Below are 25,184 nucleotides of genomic sequence, written 5' to 3' on the forward strand. Positions count from 1 at the left end.
TCCCAGCTCTTTTGGAAGAGGTGTCAACTTTTCCAGAAAGGATGCTGTTACATAACATGTTTAACAGGACACCAGTTCTGAGGCAGAGGGATCATTCTAACACATATCTCTCATTTTCCATTCCTGGTACATTCTAGTAAGTAACAACAGTAAATAATCTTGATTCTGAATTTGAGAAGAAAAAGTATTTTCCTTCACATTTGTATTGAAGATTTGTTAATTTTATATTCACAAGTTGGCAATCAAGACCAAAATGCCCCTAAGAAAATCTTCAAGTTGTATTTGCTGCTGTAGTATTAAATTATACTAACCTGTTGCAAGACTTTCTCAGTGAATATCTCTTGTAATCTGGAGATTTCCACCACTTTTCCTTCAATTTGTCTTGGCAAAGAACAGAAACACTCCATTAGAAACTAGTGCCAACATGTCTTACTGCTGCAGATTCAGACCCTCCAGCCCAGTAAGTGGCTGCTCAGGAGGCCACTCTTCTGACAGTTGTCTGTGAGGCAGCAATAGCCTGGGACTAGGGCTTGGACAGTGCCTGGTTGGAAGACAACCAGCCCACAGTGAAGCCTTGGGAAAGGCACCCCCAGAAATGCTCAGTGAGCAGCTTTCACTGCCAGGGTTCTTCACCTGTCTCCCTTCTTTCATTTCATATAACATCCATGCTGGCCTTTCAGAAGTTGACTTTGACTCACCCTCTTCATATGCTTCTTGAGCATATGAAACTCACTCTGGTGTGTGCAGTTCAGCTTGCCTAGGACTGATACCCAAAAGTCCATTTCTAGCTCAAGGAGCTGTTTGGGTGTTCTGCACAGCTGGGGAGAGTGAATGGCACCACTGCCTGCCTCTGCACGGGGTCAGCAGTGGCACCTCCCCCTACTGCCATCTGGATATCCAGCAGACAACAGACAGAAATGGAAAATGTAGTACTTTTAAAACGTGGATAAGGGAGAATGCAAGCCTTCCAAATGTAACCAGTGCTACTATTCTTTACACTGTGGGACAGCACATGGTTCCTTTCCTGAGCACTGGTGATTTGTCCCAGCTCCTCCCACACCACTGGAGCAGCAGCAGGCAGGTGTCCTGCAGCCACTGCCTTGCACATAGGGGCTGACTGGGGCATGGGACCAACACAGGCCACTGTCTCTCAAGTGACAGAAAACTGTACCTGACTTCATCGAAGAGATTGTTCATTTCACCAACAAGTCTCTGGTTCTCCTGTTCAAACTGGAAAAAGGGGAGAAGGAAATGACACATGAAATTTATAGGTTTAAGATCCCGGAAGTGAGTCTGAAATGACAGGTATGTGTTTGAAGAAGGGTAACAGTGTATCTCACAGAGAAAGGTTTAGTCTTCTGACATGGGCAATTTCTATCATAAAGAATGAAGAAAAACTTTTTATTTCTTTGAACATCCAGATTTCTTTAAATATCCGTTGTACTAGAGGCTCACTGCCTACCTCATTGGTAAAGAACAGCCTTCTCTCCTGGGTCAAAGGATTCCACAGAGTCTAAGAGGAAGGTTATTGGGCACTGCAACCTTCACTGTGGGGTAGAATTCTCAGGGAAGGTGCCCATCTCCATGAATTGAAGGGCAACAGAGAGCAACATACTGCACAGTTCCACTGATTTCTACTCTAAAGATCCAATGGTTTTGTCAAATGAAATAATACCAGTGTTGCAACACATTCAAGTGTCATTGTCACTGCTGTGTGTAGTGACACCACCTACAGAGCAGAGCATTTTTGAAAATATAATCGCCTAAAATATATTTATTTTATATTTACTTCACAGCAGCAGATGTGCTTCATCACTGCACTGTTTTACATTCATGACTATTTTATGTCTGGTTCTGGTGGAGTCGCCTCACAGCAAAGCCAAGGCACAGAGCAATGAAATAGAGCCATGAGATTTAGTGTTGTGATCCCCAGTTGGTCCTTGAGTGACTAAGTGAGGCCACCATGCTGCAATTGTTTTTTCTGGCTTCTGTAAGGATATCTGTACAAATATTCAACATTAGAAATCCCCTACTTTACTGCCTTAAAAAACAGATGGTAACTAATTGAGAAGACAAATTTTCAGTAAAGAAACAGTGAATGACTTTAATCCTTTACAAATAGCACAAATCCACTTGAGGAAGTATTCTTTAAAAAGTCTCTTTGATATTTAAAACCTTCCACCGGCACAGATTGCCTTTTAAACTGCTAAATGATCTTTGCAACTTGAAATCATGGCTGATGGAGCACTTGCACAGACAGCTGTTAAGTTATGCTAAAACAGGCAATTGAACAAACAGTTTGAGCTCTGAACACATCATACACCAGTGTGTCACAAAGGGATTTACATGATGGGAACATAAAACCAAGCTATAGGAATCAGTATAGCTCAGTGATTTATGGCTTATTGAAGTAGCCTCTTTTATGACAGTGAAATATTCTGTTACCAAAGTATGGCATAAAGTGACAAACTGCTTAATATATGGCTAAAAAAATCCAAGGCATAAAAGAAATAATCACCACTCCTTTTAGTTATATCATGAGAGAAGTCATTAGATGTGCTGTCCCTGAATTTAAGACAAAACCAACCAACCAAAAAAAAAAAGATGAAGTCAGAGTAAAGTATATATTTTCACAACTCCAAACAGCAGAGAGATTTTTCCCACTCAATGCAATCACAGGACATCTCACAATATCAGTAAAAAACATGAATCTACCTGTATTCAGAGTTATAAACTGAAATTTATTGTGTAAATCATGCAGTAGGCCTGCAAATATTTTGAACAACATCAAGCTCTCTCCTGAGGGTAAAATAGAGACAGGAACTGGTGCTTTAGCAATGATAGGGCTTTAATTCATTATTTTATCTACATGAAGGATCGTGGAACCATGACTGAGGATTTCCTAAGTATGATATGACACAAACCATCCCAATTAAAGCGAACACAGCAGTTTACAGATTGCAAGCTATCCTCTTCATAGAATTGTTTTAGGGTAGAAAAGATCTTACAGATCAAGATAACAACCCAAGGCCACCACTACACCATGTCCCTAAGTGCCACGTCTACATGTCTTTTAAACACCACCAGGGATGGTGAATCCACCACTTCCCTGGGCAGTCTGTTCCAAAGCTCAAACACCCTTTCAGAGAGGAGACTTTTCCTGTGATCCCAGGCCTACAAAACACAACCTGCATTAGTTTTCAGTCAGAAGGCCCTGTCAGAGCCACCATCCCCAACTCTCATTTTCCCTGTTTCACTGGAAGCTGACAGCAAGGGGCCTAAGAGTATTGTGCCTTAAGAAAGGAGAATGATAATACATGAAGAATTATCTTGTAAAAGAAAACAGAAAGGAGGAGTAAGCCTCTAGATTTTAGACTGGCAATCAAGAATAATATGAGAGCATACAGAGCAGCCTTTGAATAACATTTTCTCTTTAACAAGCCATAATTGTGTGCAACTTACTCATCTCTGACTGGAAGAATGATGTGCACTGTGTCTGGGAACACCTCGAATCACTGCCAAGGAAGCTTCACAAAGTCATACTGCTGCAGCCCTTTGCCCTATAAAGCTCACTGTTCTGATATCTGCACAGCTACTGATTGAAATCAGTTCTTCTTTCTTTATATAAACCCAAGGCAGTGTGTGTTAGTGTAGAGAGGTTTTCTAAGAATTTTGAATTATGCTCAAAATTATAAATTTTACAAGTATCAAAAAATCTGACAGGTTGTCAGCAATCATACCTATGTCAGAAATTTCCTATTCAAATGTAAGCAGAATTGGATCAATCTATAAACATGCTGATAGCAGAGAAATGCAAAAATGTTGAAATTCATTACATTCTGTTGTGACAGACACTTGGTAACTATTTTTTTCTAGGAAACCAATCTGATTTTGATAATAAAAAAAATAAAAATAAGTAAAATGAAGTATAACTTCACAGTAATAGTTAAATAGTACAACTATTTGTGTTCTAGAAACTGTCCAAGAAAAAAGGGCAAACAATTTATTCTTTCAGAAGTTTCACAATGATTCCTCTGATGTTGCCTTAACTTCTACTGTTTACTGACTAAACAAAGCAATTTGTGATTGTAATGGTAGAAAACAATTTTAATTTTGATTGTTGAAAGATAGCTTTTATTAATTCATGTCTCCATGTAAATATTTTGTGGGATTTTTAAATACTAGCTGCTACCAGAAGAACTAGAAGTCACAAGCAAAAAATATATCTTTTTACAGCATTATTCTGCATAAAATGTTAAAACTTAATTTAGGTGAATCTGTACTTCTTTTTATTACCACACGTGAATACAACAGATAATACAATAAAATGGACAACTAGACACAGGATAAACATACCATTTGTATTTCTTCAGGTGACAGCTCATCTTCACCTCTGCCATCCCCCCATAATCCAAGGTTACTTTGGGCATCAGGCAGATTCCTGTCTGTAAAAGATCCACCAAACACTTGAGACACTCAATAGCACAGGGCACTGAATAGTAAAGTAAAAATAATTTTTCATCCATCTTGTTCATGAAATTGTTCTATCTCCTTTGTCAGTTACTGAGATTCACCCTGTATTTACAGCACAAAATTACATCAATAACCTTTAATTTCCCAACAGGGCCAGAAGTCTTCATGTAGGTTTAATTTTGTAAACTAAAGGGAGTTCCATTAACATACTGACTGAGAAGGATGTAAAACAACTCAACATGCACTAAGAGCTTTTAGGGCACAAAATACTGTAGCAGTTGTCTTTTAACAGATAAAACCACACAATTTTCAAAATGACAGCCTGTATGCAAAGTATTATCTTCCAGTAAGACTCGACAGCACCAGCAGCTCCTCCTTTCAGAAACTAAAGACAGAAGCTCAAAGATGTTTTGAGCAAAGCTCACAGATGAACTTGATTTTGTCATGCTCTTTAAACTTCCTATTACAATGCAAATCCCACACCATACTGTGCAAGGGGTCTTCCAGCATAAAACAGGAATCAGCTCCAACCCCACAAATTAACCATAACACATCAAAGCTGCTTCAGTCATTTCAGTAGTATTTTCCCTTTGATTAAAGCTATTCAGCTGCATAAATCTTTGTATGAGTCTGGCATAAAAGATCTTGAAGGGCTATTTCTGGGATTTTCCCTTCTGGAAGATTTAATTTTAGGCTTAATTACATACTTCTGGTTATAGAGGAAGAAGTTGGAAGAGAGAAAAGAAACTGTGCTACAGCAATCTACTGTTTCTGAAAGTGTTCTAGCATCAGTGTTTAAAAACCTTGTAAGACTGCAGCCTTGAGAGAGCCTCTCTTCTCCCCACTGGCTGTAACAATCTTCAAAACCCAAGAGAGATCTGTACCAACCCACAATGGATCAACCCTCAACCTGCTTTGAAGCACCAAATGCAGGCTGCAAATTAAAACACAGAAAGATTTAGTTTTTAGTTTTTCATACATTTCAGGCTCCCTATTTATTCCAGTCAGTTTATGTGCATTTTTATTGTTTTGTTGTAACTTCCTAGACATAATTTTTTTCAATTGCTTAAGCAGCACTAATGCATCACCATTCAGAGACTGTCTTGTCTTGGGGAGCCTCTGAAAGGAGTAGTCTTTTTATAAACATATATATGAAAAGAGATACAAGCAGAAGTTTTCCCTTTTTATTCTCCATGATAGTATTTGTGCAAACTATTGAAAACATCAATATTGTAAAAGAGTATTGTGTATGTCTCCTTTATAAACTTTTTTCTTGGCCTCCCAACAACCTAACCAGGATGCATAAACAATGACAATGTAACAAATGGGGGATGAGGATAAGGAATATAATAAATTTATTTTAAAAACAACCCCAAACCAAAAAATAGATCAGTTCTTTGTTATAGTAGTAAAATACAAACCCAAAAATCTCTTTAAAGATTGTTTAGAAAGCATCCAAGTATTTTTTTCCATGGGGTATTATCAGTTTTTCAAATCTATTTCACAGAATCACAAAACTTACTTGTTTAGGTAATCCATGTATTTACATTATATCAAAATTACAATAAATTATTTACCGTATTCAAACAAAATAAGATAATTAGTTTAAGGGAAAAAAAAAAGAGAAAACCCAGAGGGACCAATTAGTTTCAGGCCCTGCCAGCATTGTTAAAAAACAGCACCTGTATCCAATGTGATGGCTAATAAGGAAATATACTTATGGTAAGAGGTAAGCAAGACATATGTATGTCCCCAGGGTTCCTCCTGTCACTGTGGTATGTTTTGGGCTTTCTGCAGCTTTCATGGAGCTGACATCAATGCTTTTCTGCAATTCAGCCAGCAAAAGCCAAACTACATTTTTATTTCAGAAAGAGAAGTAGTTAACTTGTGACAGAGACATAAAATAATGATCAAATCCTCTGAACCTTTTTCCACACTGAAAGGAGACAGCTGCTAAGCTTGTGGAGCAGTTCAAAAGCTACTCATTATTTACATTTATTTCCATGAACTAAATGTCAAATTTGTAATATGCAAATAAATACTGCCAGTATATAAAAGCACTCTCCAGAGAGACTATTTTCCTACCATGAGGCATGTCCACTCTAATTCTAATGTAAACAGGTGCTCTGCCTCAAAATAAAGGTAATCACATTTTGCCTTGGTTTCTGCCAAAAAACCAGACAAAACCCAAGTTGTGCTTCAGCACATTAAGTAGCACATTCAGCTGTTCATCACAGTGTTCAAATTAAGAACAGAACCACAAGCTGCTCTCAAAAGTATCTTTACAGATGAGATTTAACCCAAGGAACCCAGGCATGCTGCTGATGGCTCATTCATAAAAACAAATTATCACCATTCTCTAAACCACCAACATCCTGAAGATGAAAGAGCTGATTTCAAAATGCAAGCATTTCTCTGGATTCCTAAAAATTTGAAAAGTTACTTGAAAAAAATGTATAAATCAAAGGCTGTAAAATTTAAACTGAGCTTCTTGTTTCCTAGTCATCTTGTTCATGTTATTTTCACACTTCAACAGCCACCTACCAGCAAGTCATAAGGCTGATTCCTATAAGCAGCAGCAACCAGCACTTACCCTTATGTGAGGAATCACAGGCTGTGTGCATTTGCATACTGTTCCAGACAGATTTATTTTGATATACAAGTTCCATAGTTTTCTCAAAGTCTAGTCAGCAACCCCTCATAAGTACTGCAGCAGCCCCACTTGTGTGGCAGGACCCCTACTTTCTCATAAAAATTAAAGCAGAAACTCATGCAAGTGAGAACTGGAGTAATCAAAATTAATGTGCAATAAAATAGCTGCATTTCTATTTACTGCAGTGGTTTGCTGTGTCCAAGGCAACCAAGGAACAGTATTTTCCATGGTGTGGCACAGATTTTTTGAGCTAAACATTGTAATGACACTATGTGGTGGGAGAATGCAGGGCCATTTGGTAACAAGGAAAGAGCACAGGGCAATGAAGATGCTACTATGCTGCTGCTTCTCCAGTGGCACCAGCTCACAGCTGCAAAACACTGATAACAGGTTAAGGTGAAACTCATCTGTGTGCCTGTGTGCTGCATCGCTTATGACTCACTATAAAAAGGTAAGCACTAGAAATGGCACATAACCAAAACCTGTACTTCTTATGATAAATTCAGTGTTAGAGGGGAAAAAGGCACACTGATAGGGCTGCAGAAGTACAAACTGGTTAGGAAGATAAGCAAAGCCATTATCAGAAAATAAAGCTGTTCAGACATTGTGAGGTAATTCAGTATTAGAGACTTCATCCAGAAGTGGAGCACCCACTTCACATGAATCCACCCTCTGTATGGCCCTGGAGTCACCTAACAGAGGAACTTTACTTTTAATAAAATCACTAAAGAAACAACAACTGTTTATCAGAATAATATGGCCATCCATTGCATTTGTTCTATCCTGACAAAGTATTACCACAATGTAATGTAATTAGAAGGAAAAAAATTCCTGCTGTAAATCACAGGGTACTTGGCCTCCTTTAGTCAACACAAGTGAGAGACCTCGAGCCAGGGAATGCAATTTCAGAATCACAGAAACAAGATTTATATTTAGGCATGAAACCTGAAATTATCTGCATGGTGGTAGTACTCCAAGAGGCACTTAGCTCCAAAGCTCTGCCAGCATCCACATCCCAGGACAGGCTGAAATGGCTAAGAGAACTGAAATGGCTTCCATCCCTCAGCCTGAGAAGCAGGCAACCAGGAATGAGAACAAATGCTCACAAACCCTATCAAGACCTGCACCATCTAAAATGACCCCAGGGTCAGAAATACAGCTTTGGGCTTCTGGCTGTCTCCTGCCCCTGAAAGATGAGATGAAATTTTCCCAGCAGGGCAACTCAATGCTGTCAAGAAGAAAGCCCCAAAACCACTGGATCTGACCAGCCAACAACCTCCTCTGTGCGAGCATGTTCCACCTTTGAGTTCCTACTGCAGGAGTGTCCACCTCAAGGTCTGTGTGCTTAAAAACTACAGAATGTTCTGAGAGAGTCACTGACCTACTTTCTAATTCCTTGCATTCAGTGAAAGGAATATGGAAAAATCACAAAAAATTTCAGAAGATATGATATTGATAAAAATAAATGAAAAGGAAAGAGTACATAAAGAGGTTATTGAGAGGATGAAGAATTCAGCAAAGCATATGACTTCTTTAGCTGGCATGTTAAAAAGTTTAAGATTTTGCTTCCTCAGTCTCACAGTATGCTTCACAGAAGCCCAATCAGCTCAAGCAAGATGAAAATGGAAAACTTGCCAGTCACAGCAATTGGCCCTTCTAAAGTGAAGGAAGTACTATCAACTGGACAGGTCTTGCCACAAAAAGTAAAATGTAACTACATTTTAATACTACCTTTGCTTTCCTCAGCAGAAAGTTTTTCTTCAGAATCCTCTAAAGGACTGTGTGAAGATTTTTCAGCGGAAAGAGGTGATTTGGACACACTGCTCTGCTCAGGTTCAAGTTTGGACCTAGAAGTACAAGAGCCAATGATTTAACTAATACTACACAGATGTATTTCTCTAAAATGAGAAAAAATACAGATTACTAAATTCAATACTTTAACTCTTGTGAACTTCACATCAAAGATTTTCCAGTTGAGATACAAAATGTACTTAGCAACTGTCACTGAAATATTGCTACAAAGGCAAAGAAAGCACGAATAGTATTCCTGGACAAAATGCACCACATGCTCAGAGTTGAGAATATTGAAGGCTACAGCATAAAAATACTGACACTTTATTAAACTTCCTTTCAAACATCAAGTGTATTAATTTTTTTTTAAACCAACATCTAGGTCATAGCAAAAATTTTTAGTAGCAATGGCCAAGCACTACTTCTTCATTTTTTTCAAATAATAATGACAATTTTACTTTATATTTTCAATTGTCATAAAGAAAATACAATAGAATTAGCTTTCTTATACTACTTCTAAGTCCCTATTAGGTAATTTTAATACAAAGCCAATGCAAAACATGAGAAGCTTATTCAGTGATTATATATTTAGTACTTGTCAAGTATGTTTCACTGTGGCATAAAAAATGTTGAAATTAGTGTTGAATTTGGTATTTTTTCCAGTGAATTGCTGTGGTTTATTGTTGTCTATGAATTCTGTAACTGCTAAATAGCAAGCAGTTAAATGTTTAGTAATGCTGTTGGAGAAGGTAAAGAACCAAAACCTAACGGGTGGAATCACCTGCTGTGCCAGGTGATTCCACCCTACCCTTTATCACTTCCTACCCTCTCAAATATAATCTGCAGTTAATCTCATTATGATTTGCAATTCTCCCCTGTGCCTAACAGAAGGTGCTGCTTTTTGTGTTCCTTCTTTGCATTGTGCCTAAATTCTAACCCATAATTAGAAAATTTTGTGAAAAACGTAATATAATGCAATTGTCATCACTGAGTGATTGCTATTTAACAGTAGCAGGGAACCTTTTTTAGTGATAAAATCTCTGCAAGTACTGGGCTTTTGGTAATTTTACAGAGAAGAATTCTTCTCTCATCTCCTCCCTCTCAAATTTGCCTAATAATAAGAAAAAAATACTTATCTCCATATCTGTGCAGTTCAAATAATAGTTTTAATACTATTAAAACACCAATTCCCCAGGTAACAAAAATATCAGCTTGATATTAAGAACTCCATACATAATTCACAAAATCTTCTAATGGAAAAAGAAGTTTAAAATTGAAATTAAATATAATCTTGGATACCAATAAACACTAAAATTGAAAATCACAACCAAGTACCTTTACAGAAAGAAATGCTTGTGTTTCTATTTTTCATCTTTTCTTTCTGCAGAACTAGTCCTAACCAGCAGAACTTTTAAATCAGAATATGTGAGTGAATACATAAAGGCAACCTCTGTAAGAAAATTATAACACTCAGGCAATTTGTTGAAGAGCTTAGGATAGTTATCAATATAGAAGGAAACATGATGAAATATATTTCTGTGGCAAACTTTTCAGTATTGTCTGATATGTGCATATTTTAAATTGACTAAACTGCAGGAAAGAAGAGCTGCACTAGGATTAATTTATTTCTAAAGAAACATATTCCTTTATTGTTTGTTGTCCTTATTGTGCACAGTATAGGAATACAGGAAACTTTCAATTTAAAATGAAGAACGTGTCTGGAATGCACTGTTTAAAAGATGCCTGGTTCTTTTAAGAGAAGGTACACGTTCTTATCACATAAAGCAACTGCTGAAATCCTCAGGGAAGTTACAAATCAATTATACTATTTTTCTTTAAGTCATAATAAATATTGTGTTATGCCACGTGATTTTTTTGAATTGAATTTTAATTGAAATGACAATTTAGCCATTACATCACATCTGCAATGCATACAGACTCCACCTGGTCAACATCTGTCTTCTAGCTCTTGCAGCAATAAAGAGAGGCATAGAGGGACCCTCCAAAAAAAGGAATGTATCTTTTGGGTTAATTCATAATGCCTTATTGCTCTTTAGTTAAGTGGTACTCTAACTTCTGAAATAATGCATCAAATTGAGTTTTTTTCTCTGTTTATTCATCTGAGAAATCCTGAACCTGGGATTTCACTTTGAAAGATTAATGTAAGAGTACTAACTAACAGAAGAGCTGATATTCATTAGCTACTGCTTCAACTGCAGGAACAATGCTCTCTTTCTTTGAAGCTCTTTCACATGAAGAATACTGATAGGATTCTGTACTTTTACACATTAAAAATATCACACAGTTTGTTTCTGTAAGGGTTTTCTTCCTGAAAAGTTATCGGAGCTACAGAAACACCAATGCTTTACTTTTCTCTTATTACTTCTTACCAAATTTCTGAAGTGGTTTGGGCTATTTTGTTTTCTTGGTTTTGGTCTGATCCTCCACATGTACTACTATTTATGCCTCATGAGGATATACTTGAGAGAATCTAATTGTGCCTAATCAGGCTGAATCATTCTGAACAAAATATACTTATGAACTTTTGAAAACATCTCTCTGGGTTCAATGTAACTGTAGCTGATCAACCCAAACACCAAACTGATAAACCAGCATCAAGTCTTGGAAAAACGCTCAAGAATTTATTTATGTGCATGTTCTAGAACTATATTTTTTAAAATTCAAATATAGATAATGGACCTTGAGGTTATTATCCAAATAATGCAGAGTGAGAAGACATGGAAAGCCTCTCAGGTACTGAATTGCAAACCTCCTCACTTTCCCTATCATTCTCAAAACTGGGAGTATGCAGAAAAAGAAAGTGAAGAAGTATGAGGTTTGAAACTTGACTGAAAAAAAAAATCCCACCAGACCAAAAAGGCAGCAAGCAATCACCTTTAATGTCTCCTAGACATGTTCAGCTCTACATGAACAGCCTTAACAAGTGGCACTATAAGCAGTGGAAGCTCTTGCTTCAGTTCAGAAGTTACATTCTAGTTTTTTATTTTCATCATGTTTCTGCTTGCCATGAACACCTGCCGTCTCAAGTAGTATTTATTAACAACACAGTCACTCATTTAGCAGAAAGATAGGACCTTTAAAAAAAAGCAAAAAAAAAAAAAATTGGTGAATTTGTAGAAGTCAAATAGGTTTGTTAACTCACATTTTACTGATTTGGTGCTTTTATCCTTTACCTAAATGAGAACTACAACACTGTAATGGCACTCTGCCACTTTCAGACTTGACTTCACATGCCTGAAGTGTAAAGAGCCCTGGAATGCACCTGTTGACCACAGAGGTTGCTCATCCAAACACAAACTTCCATTAAAACAATCTCCTTAGAATCTAGACATGAACAATGGTTTTGTTGAATGTCCTACAAGTGAAAGGCACAGTTAAATGATTTTTTGACATTACTCACAGTCTCTTCTTATCTATCACTCGCTTAACTCGGATGGCTCTCTGCTCAGAATACAGCTTGCACACTCCTGTTCAAGACAGCAGTAAACCAAATTTCAGGTTAAAAGAGCAAGATTCCTTTCTCGGAAAATGCAATCATCCATTTTTAACTATTCAGTAAATACTAAGTACTTTTTAAGTAATCTTCAATGAAGTCCAGGACAGCTGTTCTGTGCTCCTTCACCTGAGCAGACTGGACACCCTTGTGTGCTGAAATACAAAAGAAAAATATAAAACAATCTTTTTAAAACAAAACAAATAAACCAGAACTTTTTACTGAATTCCATAACACTTTGCACTTTCTGTTGATATGCAAGTTATATTGAAAAGTCTAGTCACATTTTATATATGTTATATATTAATATTTCTTTTAAACATAGCTATATTTAAAATATAGATTCTCTATCTAGAGAATATAGATATATGGATTCTCTAAAACAGCAAGTCATTACAATGAACCAAAAAGTGAAAATAAGTAGTGTCCTACAGTATTTTTATATATGCCACAGAGTTCTATTATGTCAAATAAACTCTAAACAGGAATAGGCAGCATCTAGCTAAGAACACCTAAATAGATCTAGAGAGTAAACTTGCTTAAATTATTCAGCTTGTTCAAATTTTCTGGTGTATAGACTATGTGGAAATTTTTGGGATTTATTGTGTCAAAGCCTTTTAATTCACATATATAGATATTTTTCATTTTTATACTATGCAGTTCCTATGCATGACTGACATTCAATGATTCTGAATAATGCTACAACTATATTTAGATGGCATTTTAAAGCTGATGAAAATCTTTTGTGTATCAATAAATTACAGAGATGCAGCAAGCCAACTTGAAAATGGTAACACAGAAATTCTCTCTCTATGACTTTCACAAGATAGTGTAATAAAGGTATGATCCCATACTTAAGTTGTCAAAACCACTTTTAATTTACCAGGACTCTGTTAAAGTTATTTAATTATCTCTAACCTGGAAGTATTATACCTGTAATACCTTACAGGTAGACAAGCTAGTAAAAGACAACCATCAAATTTAGAGAGCTTTGGTTTAGGCCTCTGTGCCAAAGTGCTGAATTACTACTCAACAGCAAATATTTAAGACTCTTTTTTATGCTTGTTAACCTTGAGTGTTTCTGTGCTATCACTCAAATTTTGAAGTTCAAATACTGGTGTATTTGAACACATAAACAAAATTCTATGCTGTGGCTTCTTTTTCCACTATCATTAAAGAAAATGGAATCACAGTACTAATCAGCCAATGGGATTACACCAATTCAAATAAAAAGGCAACGAGAGCTCCCCCATCTTTTTCCTAAAGCATTTAAGACTCACCATTATTCACCAATATTCAGCATTACCTTAGCCTTTATCAAGAACTAAAAAGAAAACATGTAAGAGCTGCTTACTTTACCTTCTGTTCTGAGCTGATGAATGGCATCAGCACATGTTCTCATAAACACCTGGGCATCTTGATCTATCTGGTCACGCTCTGTATCCGTCATCCTCACATACTCAGACATAATATGGCTGAGAAACAAGACAAACTTGTCACTTCAAAAATCCCCAACATAAAATCCCCAAGTACACAACTTAGACCTTCCTGTGACCCACCATCTTTGCGAGAACTTTCCTGCAACACTGTCACAGAAAAAGCAATAAAAAGTACATTAACTACCACTGATAAAAATGCCACTCCTATAAAGTTGGGTGGCTTTTTTGAAGAACACTTTTACTAGTAAAGTATGTGGAAAAGAGAGTATCTCCTATCATCTTGTACATAACCAAACACAGAGCAGATAAGGAGAGAATACGGCTAGAAAATATATCATTGCCCTTGGTACTTATTCCAATAAAGTGTCCTAAAAACACAAAACCAATTCAGATAAAGGAATAGCTCAAATACTGAAAGAAGTACAAAAAAAAGGAATTTTCTTGTCCTAAATACAGTGCTTCATTTTTAAAGAAGCTGTACTATGAAAATGTGAATTCAAACCAGAGGAAGAATACTGGAAAATAATTATAATATCACAATTATAATATCAAATTGATTGCAGTATTTATAAAAACCTGTTCCTATTTTTTATTTCAATTTTAGATTATACATTATGCATTTAGTATTTTCTAATGCTATTAATATATCTTTTTGTTGCTAAATTAATAAAAATGGAGGCCTGTTTTTAAAATATTAACGCACTGTAGGTAACCAACAGAAAAGAAAGTATGAACAGTGTTTCCACAGCCATAGGTGACAGGATGAAACTCTGCTACAGCAAAAAAAAGTTCATCTTGTGCTTCCTGGTGATGTAGTGATTACAGCCTATTATATCTGTTCTTTAAAAAAGGAAAGAAAACCTTAACTCATACCTGCATTTGAAACTATTTTTTTCATATGTGAACATTTCCTCATGTGTAATGCAACTACATTGCTGCAGTAATACAAGTAAAAAGAGAAGATTTTCAATACTTAGCCTGATCTCCTTAGAGAACTCTTACACACTTCACTGCAATAATGGCAAAGCTCCACTGTGTCTGCTGCAATCCCAGCCACAGGAAAGCCCACAACCAGTTCACACAACCCTGTCTCAATCAGCTCATCCCATACAAACCCAGCAGCTCCCTCCTGCATCATCAATGTACTGCAAGCACAGGTCCAGATCCCCTCCACAAAGCTTTAAGTATACTCTGAATAAAAATACTCTATAATACCCTTGGAGTATTAGACCAAAATCTCCTCATTCCCATGCCACATTACTGGTTTTACATGAAAAATCAGCATATGGTTCATCTGACTTGAAAATTAGTCTCTCTTATTGGTCAGCTAGTACACAAGCATAGATTAGCAAGCAAACAGTAAGACAAACTAATTAGAAGTAATATTCTACATTTTACGTGTTTGTTTCCAAAACTGCCATGTATTTGACATCTAAATATCAGGGCTTTTTTCCCCTCCCTCTGTTTAAAACTATTCTAAATGTCATAAAATTATTCTTTATTCCTTAGTAGTGTTTCCATTTATAATTCTATAAAGCTAGGAAATCCATTCCTACATCCATTTCCACAAAGGCCAAGACAGAAGGGGACCATTAAGACCATCTGGTATGACATAACTCATAATATCATTCAGTGAGCTCAGCCTAGAGAGTTACTTGAGCATTTTAGGGCACACAGATTTAGGTGGCAAATAAGGATGGAGTAACAGCTGTATGACAGCTTCTTGATGAAAAAACTCTATTCATTTATTTCAGATTACATTAATAAATTCTGGCTGGTCTGCTATTGAACAGGATGTAAAGTTCCTGTGTTTATATGTCTAGCTTCTTGTACCCCTCCCAGCTTTATAGTGTTCGTAGAACTCTACACTTTCCATACACTTTTTAACATAAAAGGGTAAAATAAAGATTAAAAAATGCAAACCAGAATTTCATTTTAAATCAGACTTAGAAATAAATAAGCAAAAGCTTGCCTCAGGCACACTTCATTTTTTACTAACAGTTTAACTAATGGTAGTGTAGTGATACACTGAGGATAATTGCAACAGCTTTTTAACTTTGGGAAGTTGTTAAGTTACTTTTCCTAGCTGCTGATAGAAAAACAGGGCAGATTAAATTCTTAAATAGCAGTTTCACAGCTTCAAAGCTAGTAAAATGCAGCTTAATCCAGTAAACAAGTAACAGAATACTTTTCCTTTTATAACTGCTTACAGCTTACATAGTGTCTGGTACCAGCGCTTTTGAACATGAGCTGGTCAAGCCACTCAGAAAGAAGGATACCTGAAACACAACCTCCTTGGGAAGGCAAGAATGGAGTCATACAATCACATCCCATTATGTCAGAACACATATGGCATCCACTAGTACTAACAGGGTACTGAAGTCCCCACTGCACTCCCCAGTAAATCTGCACACAGAGATTATACTGAAAATCCATTTAATCACCATCCTCTACCGGAAGAGGAACCACTCATTAAAACAAAACAGGCCAAAGAAAACCAAAACCACATAAAAACATCAAACAAAAAAACCAACAGAACAGAAAAAAATCCAGCTGTGTCTTGTAGGTCAGAGATACAAATGCATGCTCAGAAGTGCACTGGCAGTATCACAGCAGTGGACTGTTCCATCACTAAATCAAGAAGGGCCAAGCAAATCAGATTTTTTTAGAAGCAATCAGAATAATTAGCAAGATATGCACAGAAAATGAACGGAGAAAGGAGGAAAAGAAGTTCCTCTGGATTTTCATCCTTGCCAATATGAGAAAATTCATAAGAAACTTTGGCTAGATGGCAACTCAGTTTATTTGTGATTTTTAACAGTGGGTGAAGAGTACAATGAAGACAGTCACCATCAAGTAGGCTGATTTCATCAGTCTAGAAAAATGAGTAGGTCGAATTGCAGAGAAAATGCAAACTTAAAAAGGCAAAGAAAAGAATTCAGATGAACTAGTCGTTTTCACACAGAAATTACATTATAATTTGCAATTCTGCCCTTGACGAAAAGGAAGAGTAGGCAATTCAGTGAGACATCAACTGAACTTTGTTGAGCTCAAACAGAAAGATCAGAATAAAAAGTGCAAATTAGTTCTGATTTCTATTGACAACTCTAAGGGAACACAGCATGCAGAGACACACTCAGAAAAGCATCAAGTGCAGGATGAGACACAATTGGGAAAGGATGCCAGTGATAACAAGAGATTGCTCTGCAAACATTACTATAAGAAAGACTTAAGAATGTGGTCTTGGCTTGTTACTTAACAGAGAAATAAAATTATATGCAGAGTACAAATAAATTCTAGCTGTTTATTGCTTTGTTTTGGATTTTTTTTTTTGGCACTAACTTTCATCATGAATGTCACTTGAAAGTTGCAGTTACTATTCCTTTTAGCTTACTGCTTCTAAATTATCTGGGCCAAATTTAATACCTCTGTCATTTTAAAAAGATCATAATTCTTTGCTGATTATCATCAGCAATAGCAAGTGTCAGATACTGTATTAGTGAACAGGCTGCTGAGTGAACTGTGTGAGAGAGAAAGCTACATGAACCAGGTCATAGCACAAGTGTACCTGAAGGTGCAGTGGCTCCTGGTGAAGTGCATATCCATCCTATCTGTGTGACAAAGCTGTGCTCTGGAACGAACTAACCAACTTCCAAAAAAGCGTGTGCACATTCATACAGTGAGCAGAGACAGGAGAGCCAGCCCTGGAACAAAATGGGAAATGCATCAAACGACAAGATGGATCCTCACTGCCAAAAACTAGGAGAGAATGAGCAAATAACACATTGATAAAAAGACAGAGGTCAGCAACTATCTTTGAAAATAGGGTTAAAGGGACAAAAAAGAAGTGCAACAGACTTGTAGACTACTCAGAAAAGCACAGGAATAAATAAGTAATATTTAAGCACTTAGGAAAGAACAAAAAGATTAACAGTACCCAAGATGTATCAGTAGTACATCATAAGCAGTGTAATTTACTGCTGGGATGCAGTAACAGGTCTTATGGATGGATGAAAAGAAATCACTGCTATATTGTGGTGTGGATCTTGTTATCATCTCACATAACATTCTCACCAGTGAATGAATGAGTTAGAAGAATAGATGAGTTAGAAGAAATAAGCACCATATGAATTTGAAACTGCAAAGTTGAACTTGGGGGTAGTTATACACCAAAACAGAAGGAAACACTGAGTTGTGTTTCACAGGATTTTGTCCTGAATCTGATGCTCTTTATTACTTTCATTAATAACTCAGCAGAATGGAATATATACTTACTAAACTTTCAGAGGCATACAGTTAAGCAAATTAAAACTGTATCAAGAGACCAAGACTTCAATTCAAAACAATACTGCCTGGAGAAATGACACGAAGAATTTGAATAAGGAATAGTCAGAAGCTTTTTGCTGCAGCAAGAACAATTATCTGAACCCACAGAGAATGGGGAACAACTGATTAGGAAACAGTTCTTCAGAAAGTCATCTGGGATCATACTGGATCAAAAACCAAACACAACAACAACATACTGTTGCATTAAACGTCATCATTACAAAGGGACACATTATTCTAGTAACGTGGGCATGTAAACAGGAAAAAGCAGAATGAGAATATGAAATCCTCACTGAAAGAAATATTTAAAAGCAAGCAAAACACTAGTCATTCTCTTTTTGGATGTTTCAGCCATGGTCCTTCCAGCCTAACATTTCTGTGATTCTATTTTGCTGGCAAAGCACAAGGAAGCAAAGCTGATGTTACATCAGCTTTTGGAATTAGTAATTCTGCTGCTACATAAAATATCTTCTGCTTACTAATCCAATAAAAGTAACATATTAAGAAGAAAAATTTGATTTTCCTCCAACAGTGTATTACAAAAGAAAGAGAAGTAATAAGCAGAAACAAATCAGTTGTAAAATAGAGATTTGCCCAACTTACCACCTGCAGATATTGGCTAGCAAATCCATACAGAAATGCTAGCCATGTGCTAAGTGCCCAGACGAGTATTGATAAGCTTAGCTGCAAATACAGCAGTCACATTCTTCCCTTTGGGCATCTAGTATATTTTAAATTGTTTGATTTCTTACTTAATTTTATGCAGTTTCATTTACTGCCTTTTTCCATCCAAATGCTGTTTGACATAAATCCAAGCTAAAAGGTACTTGATTCAAATGCCAAAACATTCCACAACATTTTTGCATAGGTTTTTTTTAATTCTGTGTGGAAACCTCAGCTACCAGAATAGGCAATACAGGCATACCTGAATTAGCATCTTCAGTTTTGTAAAATATTGCTGGGATATTCCAGAGTGCTACTACGAAAAATTACTATTTCTGAAATGTAATATATGAATTTACTGTAATTTAAAAAAAAATATAATTTCAAAATAATACCTCAGAGAACAGAAAAACATACTCCTCCAGGAAAAAAGTATTTACAGATCATCTACATGTTTTACTACTTCAGTACAACAAAACAAGCCTTGCTTCTTGTAAAACTGTGACTTAGTCAAGAAAAGAATGCAGCCTGGCACTGTACAGGAGTCAGTAAAACACTATTTTTAGAGTCCTTTAATGGCTAATTCTTTTGTTGTCAAATACAAGGAAACACTCTCCACAAAACACTGTGTAAGCATTCAATGATTTTCTATTAAGTGGCAAATGATGTACCTGATTTATTGCCTTGAGACAGAGAAATGCTTAAGACAGATAAATGCTAGGGCAGGAGGCATAATTACTGGGCACTAACATTATTTTTTAAGACAGAAAGATAATTTGTTAATAATTTTTCCAGGTGTATTATTTGCAATTAACAACAAATATTCAAACATTTAACTGCACAGAAGGACTACAGAAGCATGTAATGAAGATACATCAAAAGCCACCCATGCAGCCTTTCTGGTGGAAAAAGTGACATTTCTCTTCAGAAGTCATCTACATTACACTGATTAACTACATAAGTATCTCTGCAGTTGCAAAACACAATTAATTAGATGTCTAATAATCCCAAGTAGAAAGCTCTTCTCTCAAGTATTTTTCTTTTAAGTATGAGGTGTTCTGTGGAAAAAAAAATAAATCTAGAATTCTCTCAATTCCTTTCCATAATCAGGAATAATCAGGAATTATCAGCCATAATCAGGAATTATGACTGGTCCTAAAACTGAACAAAACCATGAAGCACAAGTTGATGAAAAGCAAAGGCACAAGTTGTTCACAGATGAGACATCAGACAAGTTACCAAAGACTGAAGATGGGATCTCTCCAAGCACAGTGTAAAAAGCAGTGTAGGAAAGCATTACAGCAAATGGACTGAGAGGAACAATGCAGAATGTATAGCACTCAATATACCAAAAATGGGACCTCATCTGAAATCCTCATCTGAAAGGAGTAATTTCTTAATAAGAAAAAATTAAAAAGTGCCCATATCTTATTAAGAACTTCAGGACTCAAAAGTCCCTGCCTCCACCTTTCCAGGAAAAGTGATCAACTTGTGTGCACTGGTTTTGCTTGGGATAGAATTAATTTTCTTCCCAGCAGTGTAAGAGCTGAAATGAGGGATGCAGGACTCCAGGCAGCTCTCCAAAATGCAGTTTATTCCATCCAAGATGTTACAGCAGTCCAGGGTCGTGGGTGACAAAGCCTGTGCCTACAGCTGTCAGCTCCAGCTGCAGGCAGGCCTGGAGACCCTTTGGTTTTGGTTACATTGCATTATATACTTTTCTTTGCTTAGCATCTTAATACAGTAGAACCAATCTATATCTTAACTATTATCTACAGCCTATCATAACTACTATAATTACCATATTCATTTTACTGTTCTCCAATCTCTAAAAGTCAGTACATTACAGTTTAAGCTAGAAGTTGTTATTCAATTTTCTTGCAGTGGAAAATTCTGAGACCTTTTTTCTACTTGCAGCATTTGCTGACTTGTTTGCCTGTGCTCTCTTTGTGCTTGGTAAAAACATCTTGTTTGAGGTGGGTTTATCCTTTGCTCTAAGTCATAAAAACCCCTTCTAACTAACATACCCTTTGCCTTCTTGGTTATCAGTAAGACTGGCTCAGCAATTCTTTTCTTCTATATCAAAACTTGCTTCCATCTGTATTCATTCATCAGACTCTACATTTAAAAATCTTTCTGCTAAGCATACGTATCTGTGAGACTTTCTTGTCAAACTTTCATCCTTCCCAAGACAGCAGCAAGTACAGTGTTTGTGTTTTGGATTTGTGATGGAAACAGTGCTGATAACTCAGGGATGTTTTTGTTATTGCTGGGCAGTGCTTACATAGAGCCAAGGCCTTTCCTGCTCTGCATCCCATTCCACCAGTGAGGAGGCTTGGGTGCACAAGGAACTGGGAGGGGACACAGCCAGAGCAGCTGGCCCCAAATGACCACAGGGATATTCCAGATCATATGGCTTCATGCTCAGCACATACAGCTGGGGAAAGAAAAGAGGAAGCAGGGGGACACTGAGAGTGATGGCATTTGTCTTCCCAAGTCACTGTTACGTGTGATGGAGCTCTGCTTTCCTGGGGATGGCTCAATACTTGCCTGCCCATGGTAAATAAATTACTTGCTTTGCTTGGCTAAGTGGCTTTTTCTTTCACTATTAAACTGCCTTTATCTCAACTCATGAGTTTTCTCACTTTTACTCTTTCGATTCTCTCCCCAATCCCACTATGGGGGCACTGAGTGAGTGGCTCTGTAGGGCTGAGCTGCCAGCTGGGGTTAAAACAATGACAGAAAATCCCTCATCACAGAATGCAAAACCCCTGCATATAAGAGGAAGGAAACAAATCCTAATAAACAGAAGAGGACAAAGGTGCAGTGGCCTGTAAGCCAGCAAGTTTAGATCACTATATCAAGAATTTCATGTGTTTTGCCACTTAGCTATTTTGTAGGTAATAGCCAAACCAAGAAGAAAGAAAATGAATATGCAATTACTAAGTCACTTTAGGTATTTCAGCTAAGTAGTTAAAGTTTGATAAAATAGGTCAGGGGCTTAGTTTCAAATAACCACTCTTCCAACTGACTTTCTCATAGCTAAAAATTTTCCTCTAAAAATGAATTAAACACATACCCTCTGTAGCAGGATATTTCATGTATGCCAAAAATAAAAACTCCATTATTAAAGAATTCATAGTTTTCAAAGGTAAGGTCAAAGAAGCAATCAAGAACCTGGCTGTAACACATAATGAAGTTTTAAAAGGCACACAATTGGTAACTCAAAAGCTCAATTTCACAATACAATTGTGCTATAGTTGGGAAAACAAACAGCAGGACTGACAAATACAGAGTAGTAATTTTGTTCATAAAATTTGACATCTCCTACGTAAGTTTCAGCACAGCCCTTCAGTATTAAAATGTTCAAAAACTGTCCCCATTACTTGAGTATTGAAGAGTTGTTAAAACTGCTATCTTGAGTGAGTGAGGCATTTGCTAAGACTGCAAGACTAACAGCATGGATGCTATGATGCTCTTTGTATCCATGAAGTAGAACAGCACAAGTAATCTAGTATGGAATTTGACATTTTTATGTCAAATTAAACATAAGCAATTTATGTTTGACCACTAAGAACAGAATCAACCGCTATCACAGATGAGATCTGCAGGATTATTTTATGGTTTAATAAAGTAAATGACACTTCTCTCCTTAAATGAAGACTTGGGTGGGGGGAGAGGGTGGTGGAAAGCACTGAGAATTACCACGATAACTTGTTGCAACTTGTTTACAAAGAGAACATTAAAAACTTCTGGAAATAAAAATAACCTGGACACATTTTTACTCTAACCACTACCATTTTATGCACACTATTGTTAATAAAATACAAACACTACCCAAAATTTAACCACTACTGACTGCTCTTACTGGAAATATTTGCAGTTTCTCAACCACTGCATGCACATGAAGTTTTCATACAATACATCCAGTTTTGTCAGTATTAAACTGCTGGCTCCACCTAGTGTTGCTCATGCCCTATTCCTAGAGGCATTAAAAAGCAGAGAGCCAGTCATAACACAGAGCTGAGCACTACTTCTCCCTACTCCTTGGCAACAGCATCCCTGACCCACCCCATACACAGAACTGCGCACACCCTGAGCAGCATTTTCACCAGCACTGACTGAATAGCTCCCATGGCCTCTCACTTATAAAAGAAGGCATCTTCCTTTTTTATCTTGTTCTTAAAATAATAAAATACAGCTTTTAAACTCTTGCGGAAACAAAAAAGGGTGCCAGAAGTCTTCTCATAACTTACTCAGAACACACTTTGACTCCACTGATGAGGTAGTATTGCTGTTACTGTGACAGACCCTCTCAGGACTAGAGTTGTTTCTCAGAAAAACTGTTTATCCTATATGGACTGAGCCTAAGGAATAGCAGATGGCTCATCTATTCTTACTGTCTTTTCCTGGGAAAGGACATCTGTCTGAATAGACAGCACTTCTATTTGGTATCTAGGAAGCTTTTAACTCAAAGTGATTTTAGGCTGCATTTTACCTACCTTGATTGAAGCAGCAGCTCAGCTTTAGTCAGAGCTGTGTCTGAACTGGAATGCAGTCAGGGCTGACTCGCCTAGTTTGCATGTAACAAAGTAGCACTACAAAGCAAATTTTACATTTCTCAAATGCTACAATGATTTGTACTCAGTTAACCAAAACACAGGCTGCACTTATATTTAGATCTTATGATAATTTGACTTAGTATCTGCAGACCAGAAGATACTATGTTTTTCTTACAAACTTGTAAATTTGTATTTTAATCTTCTAAAAATCCTATACTAAAGTTACCAACAAGTAAACAGATATAGCAGTTTTGAATCATCTTCAAATTCTGAGCCTCATTTTATTCAGGAGCCCTGTTTTCTTGTGACAGAACTATTGTTCCATCTTGTAGTGGTTTACAGTCAGCTAATTAATAACAATTGCTGTTTTGGTTTTAGTCATTATGCCTATAGGTTTTAAATCTGTTCACTTTATAAGCATTAAGATAAATAAATAAATATTAGATAAACCCATTTAAACACAGTGCACACTTACCTGTAAGCATTAATGTAATCCTTTCTGTGTTGTAGAAGAAAATCTTTCAGCTTTCCAATATGAGAAATCTAAATGAACAGAAATTATAATAAAATTTCAGATTATTTTATATTTGAAGTTCAGTATTCCACACTTCAAACATGAATTCATAAATTGCTTATTCTACAACTAAATAGAATATTAAAATTTACTCTTTTATACTAGAATTTTCACATTTTCCAAGCAGTCAATACATAAAAATAATCTAAAAAAAACCCCATTGTAAGAAGATGTAGCTTGGAGAACAGCAGTAAAAATACCTGTCTTCTTCCCATAGAAAATAAACTAAACAGTAAATATAACTAGAATATTAAACATTAAAAATATTAAACATGGTAACACAAAACACTATCTAAATTTTCAATCCAGAATTTAATGATTCCATAATTTAATGTACACTTTGGAAATAAATTCATTTTGGAAGACCACACAAGAAATTTTTTAACTCTTTACTGATCAGATATACATATTCAAGTCCAGCTAGCAAAACTTGTATGGCAAGGTACTGACCCCCACCCTTCTACTTTTGCCCTAATACAGTGACCAGTTGTGCCCAAACTAAAGTAGTTTCTCTACTCTCTGATAATCATTAGTAAGATTTGCCAGATCATACATCCCAATCTAATTTCCATTTCTGAATTTCCACCTCATTCTGCATTAACTTTTACTACAAATCACTTTATTTTCTTTTTTAAGAAATCTTTACAAAGATCTTTTGGAAAGCCAAAAAAAAATCTGAAACAACTTTTGAAAACTTCAGTCTAATTTAAAAAATTTGGTGTAGCATAAGACGCTGCTTATTTTAGACAATGGAGGAACTACAGAAGTGTAGCTTAATTCACCAGAGAAATGAGAAAACATGATGGGGAGTGGGAAAAGGGAAGAGAATTCTGTACATTAGCAGTATATATTTTCTGAGACAACTTTTAAAATTATATTCTCAAATATTAATTAATAATTCAGTGTAAACAAAGCATGCAAGGCATTTTACAAAACAAAAGTTGTTTTCATTTACAATAAATACCGTTTACTCCATGTATCTGGGAAAAAGTATCAGAAACTGTTCTAGTCTTAAAATCCCATTTTCATGCAAATGATCTTTGCAATTAAACAAACAGAAAAACCACAGAGAAAGAACACAAAATAGTTTGGATAAATAGAAGATTAATTCCCCCCAATTATTTTTTTTTCAAAAGCAGCTCTTTGAAAAAAAGTGCAAGGAAAAAATATACTTAGTAAGACCACAGTA

General features: G+C 36.3%; 1 protein-coding gene across 2 annotated transcripts in view; it reads right to left on the reverse strand.

Moving 5' to 3' along the window:
* STX18 (syntaxin 18) overlaps positions 1-25,184 on the reverse strand; it is a 61,032-nt gene that overhangs the window by 2,969 nt on the left and 32,879 nt on the right. The window contains exons 2-10 of one of the 2 annotated variants that reach the window (XM_059845179.1): positions 23,897-23,964; positions 17,439-17,574; positions 13,791-13,906; positions 12,509-12,586; positions 12,339-12,405; positions 8,858-8,973; positions 4,357-4,445; positions 1,172-1,230; positions 312-381 (exon numbers count right to left, since the gene is read on the reverse strand). In XM_059845179.1, the coding sequence (XP_059701162.1) occupies positions 312-381; positions 1,172-1,230; positions 4,357-4,445; positions 8,858-8,973; positions 12,339-12,405; positions 12,509-12,586; positions 13,791-13,906; positions 17,439-17,542 (699 nt within the window). In that variant the 5' untranslated portion in view covers positions 17,543-17,574; positions 23,897-23,964. The remainder of the gene's footprint in view (positions 1-311; positions 382-1,171; positions 1,231-4,356; positions 4,446-8,857; positions 8,974-12,338; positions 12,406-12,508; positions 12,587-13,790; positions 13,907-17,438; positions 17,575-23,896; positions 23,965-25,184) is intronic. The other variant, XM_059845178.1, reaches the window with a different exon arrangement.

This window comes from Haemorhous mexicanus, chromosome 4 (assembly GCF_027477595.1).
Source record: "Haemorhous mexicanus isolate bHaeMex1 chromosome 4, bHaeMex1.pri, whole genome shotgun sequence".
NCBI classification, from domain to species: domain Eukaryota; kingdom Metazoa; phylum Chordata; class Aves; order Passeriformes; family Fringillidae; genus Haemorhous; species Haemorhous mexicanus.